Below are 15,329 nucleotides of genomic sequence, written 5' to 3' on the forward strand. Positions count from 1 at the left end.
TAGTGGACAGTGGGAGAGGAAAAAATCAAGAATGGACTGCGATTCCCATTTGGTTAGATGATAACAAGAGGAGAAAGGATTTTGGGGAAGATAATGAGTCTATTTTAGACCTATTTAATTCAAGATGACTACTGGTTTTTCAAGCCAATATTTCCCTGTTTTCTAAACTTTATTCTTTAAAAGCCATTATCATATATATTTATATGAATTGACCTTTGTACCATCTCTGTGCTCTTTGTAGACTTTGTAATGCCTGTAAGCCTACTGGATTATAAACTCCATGAGGACAGGGGTCACTTCTCACATCCCTAGAGTTCAGAATAGTGCCTGGTACATAGTATTTAGTAAATATTTGAATGAATGCCACTTTATTTTGCTTCCTTATTTATATGCCAGTCACTTTGAAGATTAGTTCCTTAAGGGTGGGGGGGCCTCATGGTAATCTTTGCATTTCCAGTGCCTGGCACAGAGCCTGACTCACAGTGAGGGCTCAGTAAATGTTAGCTGTTGTTTCTGTTGTTATTCTCTTCATCATCTCTCATTTAAGTAGATTTTTATCTTTACTCCTCGGTGTTAAATAATGATAATTTAGGATTTTGTTTTCTGGGGTAGGTGGAGGGTCCTCAGGTTTAGATGTTTAGATTTCGCTATCAAAGGCCAAAACTTTGAATGTAATGCTGGCTGATGTAGACGTTATTTACTGTGCTTAATTTCAGATACATCTATATAATGGGAATACAAGAAAGAAATGAAAAGTTGTTTTACAGAATTCTGCAAGATGATATTGAAAGTCTGCTGCCAATTGTATATACACCAACAGTTGGTCTTGCCTGCTCCCAATATGGACACATCTTTAGGAGACCTAAGTAAGGCTTATTTTTAAAAATATTTTTGTAAATGATTATTATGTAGGAAAAATATCACTCTATAACACTTATATTTCTATTTTGTGTGTTGCAGTTTTATCTCAACCACGTTTCCCACCTCACAAAAGCTTAATTTGGACAAAAAGAGATTAATAAAAATCCAGCATGTTCATATCTATCATTTTTGTAGAAATAGCATCATTCATTCTTAACCGTCTTTAAGTTATTATGATTATTAGAGGAATTATGCATTTTTGTATGAAAAAAGTACTCTTAATTCTGGTGGCAGATTCTCCAGAATTATCATTAAAGTTTTTGACAATTTGGCTAAATTAAGAGATTGATTCTCATTGTTTGTCAGCTTCAATTTCTGTTGTTTGTTTATAAACTTTCACAAAGTTTAATTTCAAATAGTTCTAGCACCTCCAATTATTTTAAATGGAAAGAGTACTGGAATGGGCATTGACTCAAGTCTTTGAATAAGTCACTTTATTCCTTTGAATTTGGTTTTTTATCATAAAATGGGGATACTAGTACCTATCAGAGAGCTGCTGAGAAGGTCAGGTGAAGAAACTGATGAGATGGTTCTTTGTAAACTTGCAAGCATTATATAAATGCTATTTTTATTTAATTTGAATTTTCTTGCCTTTTTCCTCTAACCTATTATCATTTTTCCTCAATCCTTACATCTTCCCATGTTCTGCTTACATGTTGATACAAATGTAGAAATTCAAACAATGTGTGCTAGCATTTACCTTCCACCTCCCCTAATCTAGTCTAGTGGCTTTCAAACTTTTAATGTGCATACGAAACACCAATGGGACTTAATTGAAATGTTGATCCCTGCCAACTTTCCTCTTCTTCCCATTCCCAAGATTCTGATGAAAAAGAGAAAGGTCTGAAGGTCCGGATTTGAATGAACACTGTGGTGATGGTGTTGCAAGTATTCCCAGAAACTCACTTTGAGAACCTGTCTGTTCTGTCCTGTGTGCTGTCATCAATTAATGTTTCCAAACATTTCTGTGATATAACCCAGCTGTTCAGCTCTTACAGTTTATTTTTCACTTAGAGTAATGGTTCTCCATCCAGATGAAAGGACAAAGGGAAACTTAAAAAAAAAAATACTGATGCCTGGTCCCCACCCAAAGAGATTCTGATTCGCTTAGTCTAGAGTTGAGCCCAGATGTTTGTGTTTCATAAAAGCGCCTGGCGTGATTCTAGTGTGCACCCAAGGGTGAGAACTAACATGATACGTAAAGAGCGTGGCTTTTGGGTGAGGGCAGATACTGTGTATCATTTATGCAGTGGTTTTTTGTTCCTTTTGTTTTTTACATAGAAAATAGTCAGTAAATCTTGGTTGGTTAATTAATCTAAACTCCAGGCCAGTTAAATCAGAATCTCTTGGAGTGGGACCTTGGCATTTTTTTAAACAGTTTATCAGATTATTCTATTGTGCACCTATAGTTGAGAAGCTGTTTGAGCTGATTTGAGCTGGGATAGTGTAATGCCAAAGTTAAGATACCAGTGAGAAAGTTAAGTGTAAGACTCAGTAGTTGGAAGGCATTGGGGAACTGTCGGCCCTCATCTCTGCCTGACTTATTTTCTAGAACCTGTGTTTCTTTTTTTTCTCCCTTTTGTCTCTCTTCCTTTCTCCTTTCCTCTCTTCCTTTTTTGAAATCTGATGATCTCAACTGGATAACAATATACAGTGTGTTGAAAATAACTCTTCACTTTTTCCTAATGCTTCAAGGATGTCATGTTTTATATGAAATTACTGTAGTTTTCTCTCCTTTCTTAGTCCTTCAAATTTCAAATTTTCAGTTTTAGTGAGTTTTAACAGTAATTTTCTTGGCCTTATTATGGTCTCCTGCATTGGTGGTTTATCTTTATACTGCTTTTTCCTAGAGGTGTATTGAGTATTTTTGAACATGAGATGTGGTAACATTTCTTTTTGAGTAAAATGATCATATCATTTAATAATAATCTTTGTTGCAGCTACTGTCTGAGCAATGCAATTACAGTTTGAAGTAGTTGAAAATGTTTGAAAATAAACCAGTGTGACTTAGCTAAATCTGCTTGGAAATTATACTGTCTTGATGTTTTATTAAAATATCTAAATATTCCAGTTATGAACAAAAAATTAGAAAAAACAAAAAAAAACTGTTGTGAAATGCAAAGGTGTTTTTGTTCTGTTGCAGGGGATTATTTATTTCAATCTCAGACAGAGGTCATGTTAGATCAATTGTGGATAACTGGCCAGAAAATCATGTTAAGGTACTAATAGCACAACCTTCCTTTTCACAATGTTTTTTCTTTCCTTGTACATTACCTCTAAATTTCCAAGAACAGTTTTTCATTGTTGCTCTGATTTATTTTTACTTACATACATGCAGATTTAGTGCTCTGAGAAAATCACGATAGTAGTAATTACAAAATGGGTTACTGGTATGGAGTTTGACTCTGGGAAAGAAATTGGAGCTGGTACACAAGGTGAGCCTGCTCATGGTCAATACCTCTGGTGTCTCCTGCCTTCTCTATATCCCTTGTCTATTTCAATATTGTAGGTAGAGACAGTACATTAAAATGTCATAAAAACTTTTATTCTGATGGGTGGTGGAGAGGATTCGTTATGCCTTTTTTCTTCTAAATTTAAGATAGATTTAGATCCTTAAGCAAATATAAAACTCTTAGAGTTTCAAATTTAGCAAATATATTGGTCAATCTGGCTAATCTTTCATAAAATCTAATGACTTATTTAAGATCTTTTGGTAAGCTTTAGGGTTTACTACAGGAGTAATCTTATGTGCCTTTATTACGTCTTCCTTACCAAAATAATCTTTGATGAATAATCATGAATTCCAATAATCTAGAAGAAATTTGGTCGGATAATTAAACTCAAACAGTGTCATCTTAAAACCCTGTAGTTAAGTGTATTTTTTAATTCTAGATCTTTTTCTTTTTCACCATTGCTGAGGTTTTTCTTGTTTGGCCTAAGTTATGATTTTGGAGTAGGATGTTGTTTACTTCTAAACTCTTATTTTTCTCTTCCGGTTAATCTCTTTATCAGAAGTTTGCTCCTCTCTCCCTCTTTAGTCTTTGTGAAGATGTTGAAGTTGGTCCTCCCGTCAGAAGCATTCTGTTCCTAACCAAAGACAGAGGGTTATCATATCTAGATAATTCTCTTTTTTACATCTAGATCTAGAAATCCTAGAATTCTAAGTATGCTTGGTTGGTTTCCTTCGGAAGCTAGTCAAGAAACCATTTTATTTTTAAAAGTGAGAGTGAAAATATGCAAAGAGAATCTTTGTAAAAATGTTTTGCTTTAGTGCCCTGTTTTTAACAACTTTTAATTTATGTATTTTTTGTAACGAAGGCTGTTGTGGTGACTGATGGAGAGAGAATTCTGGGTCTTGGAGATCTGGGTGTCTATGGAATGGGGATTCCAGTAGGAAAACTGTGTTTGTATACAGCTTGTGCAGGAATACGGCCTGACAGATGCCTGCCTGTGTGTATTGATGTCGGAACTGATAATCCAGTGAGTAGAAGCATTTTCCCCCTTTGATCCTCCTGCCATGTTTAAAAAATGTTTTATTACATTCTTCTTTTGAGGATAATATAAGAAGGGAAAATTTTGTGATTAGATGTGTGTCTTAAACTCTGCTTTTAATGTTGATACTAATAATAGTAAATTAAGCCTGTTAAAAGTTTCTTGAAGAAAGGTAATAAAGTTTAAAAAATTTTATTAATGATTTTTTTATTTGGCAATTTTTGTTTTATAGAATATGTTTAAACTGGTTATATAACAAAGTGCTTTTATTTTTACATTTGGTCTATTTTATAGGCTCTCTTAAAAGATCCATTTTACATGGGCTTGTATCAGAAAAGAGATCGATCACAACGTTATGATGATCTGATTGATGAGTTTATGAAAGCCATTACTGACAGGTATTTTTAAAAAGTCTGAATATACGAAAGCATCTTAAATTTTTTTTAAAAAGGGAACCACAGTTTTGTTTTGTTTTCCTTTATCTCTTGTCAAGACAGGTAGGAGGAAATTAAATTTTTGAGAACTTTGGTTCTTTCCTGCGTGATTGGATGTGCTGATACATGGTGATACCCTTTATACTCTGCCTTCCTTCGTCTGACATCTTGAGGGAAGTCCGCACTCGCTGCTCCTGTCACACCCTCACTGTCTAGTTCTTTCAGCCCATGGTGTCCAGGTTGCTTCCACCATTCCAGCGAAACTCTGGTGCAGCTTTCATGTTTTAAACTCGCTGACCATTTGGTCCTCCTCTCTCTCCACCTCTCTGCAGCATCTGACCAGGTTTTTCACTTCTTTATCTTGGAAATTCTCTCTTCTCTCAACTACTAAAAGACTTTCCTAACTTGGTCTTTCTCCCACCTTTTTCTTTCTTTTGTCATCTTCACTGGTTCTTCTTGCTCTCTTTAGTTAAATGTGGGTGAGTATGTAGTTCTCTTCTCTTTGAGTCATGTAAGACATGACCTTTATGCATGTGACCCCTAAATCCATAAAACCCATCGCTGTAAGCCCACCTGTCTCTGAATCCTGCATTTCCAACAACTGGAATGCTCCATCTAGACATTTTGTTGTTTCTTCATCTTTATGTTCTTTCCAAACTACCTATCTTCTATATATCCAGCCTCTATTAATGGCAGTAACATTCACCCTATTGCCAAACCTTTGATCTTGGTGTTATCTTTGACCCTTCCTCCTTCTCCATCAACCCCCTACACACTGAGTTACCCCTTCACATCCCCTCACATACCCTACACAACCCCCTCAAATCCAGTTGGTGCTGCCACTCAAGTGCCTCAGAAATATATCTCCTCTTTTCCATTGCCATAGCCTTTCTGCAGATCTCAACTCTCTTCTGGATTCTTCTGAACCTTCCTCCAGTTTCTCTCCTCTCCAGTTCATCTCCACCTTACCACAGATTAATTTTTTAAAAACGTGTACTTCATTATGTCTTTCTTTTGCTTGAAATCTCTCAAGTGGTTTCCTATTGCCATAGGGTAAAGTCCAACCTGTTTGTGATCTAGCCCTGCTCTGGCTTTTAAATTACTGGTACATAGAAGATACTAAAAAATTAATTCCTTTTCAGAGTCCAAGCTGACGTATCTAAAACTAAGCTTTTCATCTTCCCAGAAATTGCCATCTCCTTCCCTTCTTCTCACTTCCCTACCTTTTTTTTTTTAAGATTTTATTTTTTTCCTTTTTCTCCCCAAAGCCCCCCAGTACATAGTTGTATGTTCTTAGTTGTGGGTCCTTCTAGTTATGGCATGCGGGATGCTGCCTTGGTGTGGCTTGATGAGCGGTACCATGTCCGCGCCCAGGATTCGAACCGACGAAACACTGGGCCGCCTGCAGCGGAGTGCGCGAACTCAACCACTCGCTCACGCGGCTGGCCCCCAAATGGTACCTTCTTAGTCATCCAGGTTGCCCTGGCATTTTAACAACTTTCCCTCACTTCGCAGTTGGTCCTCACCATCAAGTTCTATTTGTTCATTCTAATGTCTCATAATTGTCCCTTTCATTTCCTGTGGCTTCTGCTTCAGATTTTCTTGTCATCATAGTAGCCTGCCAGCTGCTTCTCCTGTGTTTCTCATCTCTCCTGCACCCGTACGTGCTACACATCGCTCGCGGGTTTATCCTTCCTAAAGGGAGTCTTACATGAATTCTTCCCTTCTCTGAAGCCTTTTGTGATTCTACATCAATACGGAATAAAGTCCCCATTCCCTAATTTTGCATTCAAGATTCTCCCTTATCTGGTTCCAACCTGCCTTAACCAACTTCTCCCTTGTCCTCTCAGATAAACCCTGAAATGTATAGCCAGACTGTTGAAAATTCAGGGTCACCAAAATACACCTTGTTTTTCTTTGTAACTCTTTACTTATTGTTCTATTTTTAGGGCCCAAATAAAGTCCCACCTCATTTTCAAGCCTTCACTTACCCCAACTCACCGAGACAATTGATGTCTTTTTCTGAATGCCAATGAACTCGTACAGCAATTACTTTTTAACCTCTTATTTAACATATACTGTCCTGTGTTTCTCTTTAACTGCTAATGCAATGAGAATATACATATCAAATATATACTTTTTGAGACTTAGAGACAAAAATCTCTTCCTGTTTAGGAAGTTATTTTGTGCTTAAATGTGCTTGGCATCCTTCTAGGCACTTGGAAATAGTTTATACAGATTAATATTCGTTCATTTATAATATTCATTTTAAGCATCCCATAAATTTTTCTGAATCTATTAGATTTCTACATTTTGAGTCTAGTCTTTCATAGGCTCTGAAAATTGCCAGATGGCCTTAAATGAACTAACGTAATACATTATGTGTTTTTAAATGCAATCATAAGGAGTATTGGACAGGAAAGCTGTTCAACAGTGGTATTTTCAACACAACCGTTATGGGTTTTGCTGTTTTTAGGTATGGACAGAACACACTTATTCAGTTTGAAGACTTTGGAAATCATAATGCATTCAGGTTCTTGAGGAAGTATCGAGAAAAATATTGTACCTTCAATGATGATATTCAAGGTAAAGCAAAAAGAAAACCTCAAGTTTGTGATTCTTTTAAAAAATGTTTTTAGTGTGCTCATTTCTTACTTTTCAAACTCTTTATTTTTCTTCCAGGCACAGCTGCAGTAGCTCTGGCAGGTCTTCTCGCAGCACAGAAGGTTACTGGGAAATCCATCTCAGAACACAAAATCTTATTTCTTGGAGCAGGAGAGGTACTTTTTTGTAAGCTTTTAGAATTTAAAACCAACTCTCCTTTAGAATTGGAAAATGGGGCATAATGAGCTTATAATTTTGTTGAGATAGATGGTATGAATTCAAGATCTCTGTTGTAAAGTGGGTAATTTAAAATATGTTTAGAGAGAATATCACAAAGAATCAACTTTTGTGTGATTTCTAAGGGAAGAACAAACCAGATATTCTTCATACCATATAGTCTTCATCTATAAAGTAGTTCAAACATTGTGTCATATGCTAATCTTTATTTTTCAAATTTATGTTTTGTTGGACAGGCTGCTCTTGGAATTGCAAATCTCATAGTTATGGCTATGGTAGAAAATGGGATCTCAGAAGAAGAGGCACAAAAGAAAATTTGGATGGTTGACAAGTTTGGTTTATTATTTAAGGTAAGAGATTTAAAACTCAGAGAAGCAAAAGAATATTGTTATAGTGATATTTTAGTTTGATTTTTTTTTACATATTACCAATTCTTAAAATCTTGTATAAAATCTTGTAACTCACTGGACTATCCACATTGTACCTGTTGATGACCTTCCAGTATATTCACAACAGAAATCCTCCAGTTGCAGACTTTTGTCTTTTATAAAGACTGTTGCTTCATCTTCAAATCATAATCTGTGTAGCACCAGATTTATTCTTTCTTGCTTTGTTCTCTGACTCTTAAGAGATCGAATAACCATAGAAATAAGATTGTACTTGACCCTTCGAAAACTAGCTTTTTAATGGGAACTCAGAAGTTTCTAATTAAATTGTTAGCAGGATATCTGATATTTGAGCAAAACTTCCTTAACCCTTTGGAGATAGGATTCCCTGTAGAAATTTATGGACCTTTCCCCCAGAAAAAGGCACATATTCCTGAAGTCAATTCATGGATAATAAAGAGCTTCTAACCCAGATTAATTTAGTATTCTTTCGACCCGTCTGCCTTCCTAGCAAGCGTTCATGTGCTGGCGGGCTTGGGCCACTGTGTGAGGATCCTCTGTTTTAGGAGCTGTGCCAGGGAGGGGCCACTCCCCTAGTTCCACTGCTTCCCGGGGGTCCAGTCCACCACCGTCAGGTGGATAGCTGCCTGGATCTCTCAGGCATCCTGTTGTGCTGTGTAGGGAATCCTCTGTTGGTTAATGGATGTCTGTTAAGTTGTAACTTAGAGGGGAGCGACAGAGGGAACAACTCACTCCACCACGATGCTGATGTTGCTTCCTGCCTTCCTAGCAGTGACTGCCATTTTTAGTAGCTTAAGAAATGCCTTATATCTTTTATGCTGCATAACCCATTGAAATCTAGGTAAATGTGTCATGATTGAACCTGTCCAGCACACAGTGCATTGTATTTTTGCTATATATAATGATACAGCAGTTACTTGTCATTTGCATCTTCAGAGCAGGCTTATCTCTGTGTACTTTGTTCCAGTTCTGAAATCTGTTCTTCTTTATTAGTTCCAGTATTCTATTAGTACAAAAAATTAAATGAAAAATTAAAGTGTGTAAATGAAAAATCTTGAGTGCTTAAATTATACATAATTTAAAATAGTTTAAAACGTACCAGACATTGTGATAAGTTTTTATGGGTAGTATCTCATTTAATCTAAAAACTTCTATGAAATTTTACAAATGAGGAAACTGCAGTTTAAAAAGGTTAAATGACTTTTCCAAGGTCATCAGCTTATAAGCATTGGAGGTAGGATTCACACCCAAGTAGCCTGACTATGAAACTGTGCTTTTAACTCTTCAGCTGCACTGCCTCCCAAGTGAGCGATAACTGCCCTGTTTGCTTGTAAATAAAATGCAAGGATTATAAGACGTTGTGCTTTTAGAAGGTGGAGGGAGGGGAAAGGAGTGATATATTTTTTCTGATACACAGTTAGTTGGTGCTTCTTTTTGTGATGTTGGTTTTCACAAATATTTTGTGATGCTTTATCATATTTGTAACAAGTCAAGTCTAGAGTGAATATGGTATTGGTTGGCACAAGTAAGAATCCCTGTTCATCTGCAAGTTCAGAGTATATTTGTCTTTCGGGGTGTGTAAATAGCTTGACCTTTGGGTTTTAGGCTTCCAGTCTGTCCTGGTGACCCAAAACACTGCCCTCCTTTTTGAGACTTTGAGAGTTTCATGTTGAATCTCTGTATTGGCGAGTTGAGGTCCTCCTGGGGGCAAGCATAAGAAGCCACTGTTCAGAGAACAGGTATCTGTTGAGGCTGTATTTCAGTCCTTAAATTAACTTCCCAGCCAACTGCTGATAGTGTGCTGCTTTTTCCAGCCTCTGCTGGTTCTTACCTCAGGTTGTTTTGGAGTTCTGATGGAAGAATTCACCTCTGTAGGGGAGATCTTCTCTTTTACCAAAATTAAGGGTATGGATTTCTCAGGCTGGTTGGTTTTTGGATTCAGTATGTTTTTGCCTGCTTTAAATTGTTGAGAAATTCTTCATTGTTCTAGTTTGTCAGTGGTACCTCTCCTGGCTTTATAACACTACTAAAGTCATAATTTTTACAGTCTTTGACCTGGTATTTGGGGAGGAAACCATGTTTCTTCATTCAGCCATCTTGAACCAGAATTCCCTGTGCCTCTTTTTTCTGAACTCTTGGTAGTACAAATCCATGATGTCTATCTGAAATTCTGAAATCCTAAACGCTCTGAAATCCCAAAGTTTTTTCTGAAATTCATTTGGTAGCAAATCTGACTGACCTGAACTTAGCTGGTAGCAAAAGCAGGGAGCATCTTTGTAGTCTTAACCTTTTGTACTTGGTGTGACTATTTCGTAAGTTTTGTTCACTTGTGGGGTGCCCATTGTGAAACATTTGTAATATTTGATACATTACCATAATATGTTTCTAAAATATGAAAAATTTTGAATTCCAAAACGCATCTAGCCCAGATAAGGCCTCTGTGCCATACTGGATTTAGGAGGACTTCACAGAGTAGATAAGTTTTTGAGAGGGATTAGAAAGTTTCTGGTTATAATGGGATTTGCTTTATGTTTTATATTTGGGTTTATGGATACTATGAAGATAGAATTGGAAGATATGGGTTGAAAGGAAAAGTAAATGAAAAGACATTCCTATTGTGGAAACAATATGTGACTCATATAATGATGTCTTTTCAATTAATCCTCAATAAGCGTGCACTAAAAAATATCAATTTTATCTAAAAATTCAGGGGCGGAAAGCTAAAATAGAGAGTTATCAAGAACCATTTGCTCACTCAGCTCCTGAGAACATACCTGATACTTTCGAAGAAGCAGTGAATATACTTAAGCCTTCAGCTATAATTGGTAAGTAAAGTTGTTGGCACATCGTTCTATTACTTACCTGTCTATTGCTGGTCATAACTACCACGCAAGATTACTAAACATGCAATGACAGATTTTTACCTAGCTTTCAGCCTATATGATGTTTTCTGTGATAGCTTTTTGATTAGTGTGTAAATTTTGGTTAACAGATGTTACTTGTTCTTTTAAGTGGTAGAAGCTGTGCGATGGATCATGCTTTGCTTTAGAGTTGGTATGACTGTTGAGCTCACAACCTGAAAAAGACAAGGTATTTGACAGACTGTGCCAAGAAAATCCTATGCAGAGTCAGAGATTTTTGTTGGCAACAAAGTTGAAAGCTTTTCGTACATTTTGAGAGTCAGGCATTGCATAGCTGACATCAGACTATGCCAGCACGGCATTAAGGTCACAGCAGAAAATGTAAAAGTCTTTAAAAGAGGAGCTATTTAATTTCCTATATAGCTGTAAGATTTGAATCTATAAGTTGTTTTGTTTTGGTTTTTTTTTTCAGTGAGGAAGATTGGCCCTGAGCTAACATCTTTGCCAGTCTTCCTCTACTTTGTACATGGGCTCCTCCACAGCATGGCTTCAAAGGCTGTGTGTAGGTCCATGCCCAGGATCTGAACCTGCAAACCCTGGGCCACCAAAGTGGTGTGTGTTAACCCAACCACTATGCCACCAGGCTAGCCCTGTATAACTTTTCTTGTAATTTTATCAGTTTCATGTAGGAGCCCTATTGAATGTTAAATAGTAAAACAGTCACAAACAGTAAGTTTCTGTGGTCAGGAAAAGTGTGTCTCTATTAGCTTTTCATTGATTAGAATTCATAATTTCTCAGAGCAAGAAGAAATCTTAAAGATCATCTAGTCCATTTCTCTTGAAACTCAACGTGGAAACCTACGAATCTGTCCATTGACTCCATCCCTGTGTGGTCAAGGAATCATAAAGAGAAAGATGTTTAATTCTTTTAGAACTCATGAACTCCTAAGAATATGTCCGTGTATCTCCACATGGAGAAACACTGAGTATAAATTCCTTTTTTCCATAAGAAAAACAAGCACAGAGATGCTAATAAGCAACTTGCCCAAGATTTGTGAATTCTTCGTATAGCCAGGAGTGACAGAGCAAGCACTAAAACTCTGGTCTCTAGATCAGTATTTTTCTTTATTAAATATCAGTTTATAAAACATAATTAAAGATTAATTATTTTGACTGTTGAATATAATCATTTTTCTGGATGAACTGGATAAGTACTCAGCTGAGGCATCGCTTGGTCATCCCCAGATTCTCACTGTGGGCTAAGTAGTCTTCCTTCGTGCTGTGCTTTCATAACACTTTATACTCAGCACCTATTACAGGTTTTCTGATTTCTGTTTACTGTGTTATTTTTCTCTCAACTATAAGCTGCCTGAATTATACTCATTTTTACATCCTAATGGCCTAATAAAGTGTCTAAGGCATTGTAGGGACTTAAGAAAAGGTCATTAAACTGAACTGTGTCAAACTTTAGTCAGGATGATTTTTTTATCCCTTCTGAATTCCTACTATTTTCTAATGAATACTATAGAGTTTCACATTGTAACATTTGAGATGCAAGTTTCTATCTTTTTTTTACAATTTTAATTGTAGTAAAATACACACAACATAAAATTTGCCATCATAACCATTTTAACTGTATGTACAGTTAAGTAATCTTAAGTTCATTCACACTATTGTGCAACCAATCTCCAGAACGCCTTTCATCTTGCACAGCTGAAACGCTGTACCCATTAAACAGCTACATCCCCCGGCAGCCGCCTTTCTACTTCCTGTATCTATGAATTTGACTATGCTAGGTACCTTACGGAAGTGCAGTCATACAGTGTGTGTCTTTTTGTGACTGGCTTATCTTACTTAGCATAATGTCCTCGAGGTTCATCCATGTTGTAGCAAGTTTTAACTTCTCAATTAGATTGATGGAGATAGTCTTATACTCTTTGTTATTTCCCACAATTTACCATGTCAGGGGTAGACAGTAACTATTTAAGTGAAAACTTGAAGCATTTTACTGTTTTTCTCTTCAGATTTGAGATTGTGTTCCCATGGCATTATCTCAGCAACAGGACGGCAAGATCTGTCTTTGCAGTGGGAGTTTACCTGTGCTTTTATGTTAAACCTGTTGTAGAAATGCTGTTGATAAGAATTGCTTTATTTCAGCTGTAATGAAGTTGCCTTTTTCCCCCTTGTTTATCGTAGGAGTTGCGGGAGCTGGCCGACTTTTCACTCCTGAGGTAATCAAAGCCATGGCTGATATCAATGAAAGGCCTATAATCTTTGCATTGAGTAATCCTACAGCGAAGGCTGAGTGCACAGCTGAAGAAGCATATACACTTACACAGGTACTAATCAAAATAATTGTATGAAGTGATTATGTCTATTTTCCCTCTATTAGCCCGTTAGTTATACATTCTCACATAATTCTTTTAATGGTTACTCTAGAGATTACAGTGTACGTCCGTGCGTCATCAAATTCTGATATAAATTACTGCTTGTATCCATTCTAGAAAACTGTTACCTTATATCTCCATTTTAACACCCTCACACTTTTCATGCTATTCTTGTGCATTTTAATTCTCTCTATATTTTAAACCCCAAAAGACGTTGTTTTAAACAAAAATTATTCATTTAAATTTAGCTACATTTTAATATTTTCTTTTGCCCTTCCATCCTTCCTGCACATCTGTGCTTCCATCTAGGATCATTTTCCTTGTACCAGAAGAACTTTCCTTAAGTCTGGGTCTGATGAATTCTCTTGGTAATTTTTTTATTTTGCCTTCATTTTCAAGGATATTTTCACTGTGCATAGAAGTAAAAGTTGATAGATACTTTATTTTGAAGATATCATTCTATTGTTTTCTGATTTCTGTTTTCCTTTTTTTTTTTTTTTTAAAGATTTTATTTTTTTCCTTTTTCTCCCCAAAGCCCCCAGGTACATAGTTGTATATTCTTAGTTGTGGGTCCTTCTAGTTGTGGTATGTGGGATGCCACCTCAGCGTGGCTCGATGAGCGGTGCCATGTCCGCGTCCAGGATTCGAACCCACGAAACCCTGGGCCGCCTGCAGAGGAGCGAGGGAACTTAACTACTTGGCCACGGGGCCAGCCCCTGTTTTCCTTTTGATACACCATTTTGTCTTGGGTTTTAAGCAGTTTTAGTACAATGGACCTAGGTGTGCTGTTCTTTATATTTAGTCCACCTGGGGATTGCAGAACTCCTGAATCTGTAGCTTTATGTCCTCTTTTTTGAGGGGTCTATTTTGGAAATATCTCTGATTTGGCCACATTCTCTCTCTCCTCTTGTGGGACTCCAAGTATGTGAATGTCAGACTTTTTTTTTTTTTTTTTTAACCATATCTCATATATCTCACACTGTTTTCTGTATACCATCCTGTGTGCTCTCTGTCTTTCAATATGGTGATTTTATTTGGACTTATCCTCCAGTTTGCATATTCTCCTTTTAGCTGTGCTAATCTGTCGTTAGGGTCTTAATTTTCTTGTATTTTTTATTTGTAGAATTTCTATTTGATTTTTTTTCTCTTTTTTTGCTGAGGAAGATTTGCCCTGAGCTAACATCTGTTGCCAATCTTCCTCTTTTTGTATGTGAGCAGCCACCACAGCATGGCCACTGACAGACAAGTGGTGTAGGTCCACGCCCAGGAACCAAACCCGGGCTGCTGATAGGAAACATGCCGACCTTAACCACTAGGCCACCAGGGCTTGCCCTGATTATTTTTGTAATAATTTATTAATTTAGTGACACAGACTTACAATCACATATTATAGAAATAACCAATTTATAAATACTGCTTTCTTGCCCTCATGTTTTATGAAACAATTCTTTTTACCCTCTTCAAATGTATCTTCACTATCAGTGTTTGTCTTTAAGAGGGCCATTTTTTTGAGTCATCTGACAGCTGTCTGGAACAAATTTTTACCTTCATCCAAATCGTTTGATTTAGTTCTTTAACTCCCACATACCAATATCTAGCTTCATAAATGATCAACTCATCACCAGTCACATTTCTTCTGCATCCCACCCACCCCAGATTATTTTGAAGCAGATCTCAGACATCATATCATTTCATTATAAATATCATAGTATATCATCCAAAAGTTAAGGATTCTTATAAAAGTGTAATCACAGTATGATTATCACACCTCACAATTTTAATAATTTTTAAATACTTATTGATCCTTTTCTTTAGCTTGCAATTCTCTGCTAAAATTTTCTATCTTGTTTAATTTCTTGAATATATGTATCATAATTAAAGTCAATGTCTGATAGTAACAAGTATCTCATTCTCTGTGAGTCCATTTCTAGTATCTGTCCTTCTTTCCTCTTGGTTATTCAGTTCTCATCTTTCTGTAAGCCTAGT

General features: G+C 36.6%; 1 protein-coding gene across 4 annotated transcripts in view; it reads left to right on the plus strand.

Annotated features, from left to right (window-relative positions):
• Window positions 1–15,329, plus strand: part of ME2 (malic enzyme 2) — a 55,348-nt gene that overhangs the window by 21,479 nt on the left and 18,540 nt on the right. For all 4 annotated transcript variants that reach the window (XR_002809961.2, XR_011441531.1, XM_023647818.2 and 1 more), the window contains 9 exons: window positions 717–866; window positions 3,065–3,140; window positions 4,240–4,401; window positions 4,708–4,811; window positions 7,324–7,433; window positions 7,530–7,627; window positions 7,925–8,038; window positions 10,806–10,920; window positions 13,153–13,295. Coding sequence is in view for 2 of the 4 variants with exons in the window: in XM_023647818.2 (XP_023503586.1) it covers window positions 717–866; window positions 3,065–3,140; window positions 4,240–4,401; window positions 4,708–4,811; window positions 7,324–7,433; window positions 7,530–7,627; window positions 7,925–8,038; window positions 10,806–10,920; window positions 13,153–13,295 (1,072 nt within the window). In the remaining 2 variants the exon portion in view is untranslated. The remainder of the gene's footprint in view (window positions 1–716; window positions 867–3,064; window positions 3,141–4,239; window positions 4,402–4,707; window positions 4,812–7,323; window positions 7,434–7,529; window positions 7,628–7,924; window positions 8,039–10,805; window positions 10,921–13,152; window positions 13,296–15,329) is intronic.

Source organism: Equus caballus, chromosome 8, assembly GCF_041296265.1.
Source record: "Equus caballus isolate H_3958 breed thoroughbred chromosome 8, TB-T2T, whole genome shotgun sequence".
NCBI classification, from domain to species: domain Eukaryota; kingdom Metazoa; phylum Chordata; class Mammalia; order Perissodactyla; family Equidae; genus Equus; species Equus caballus.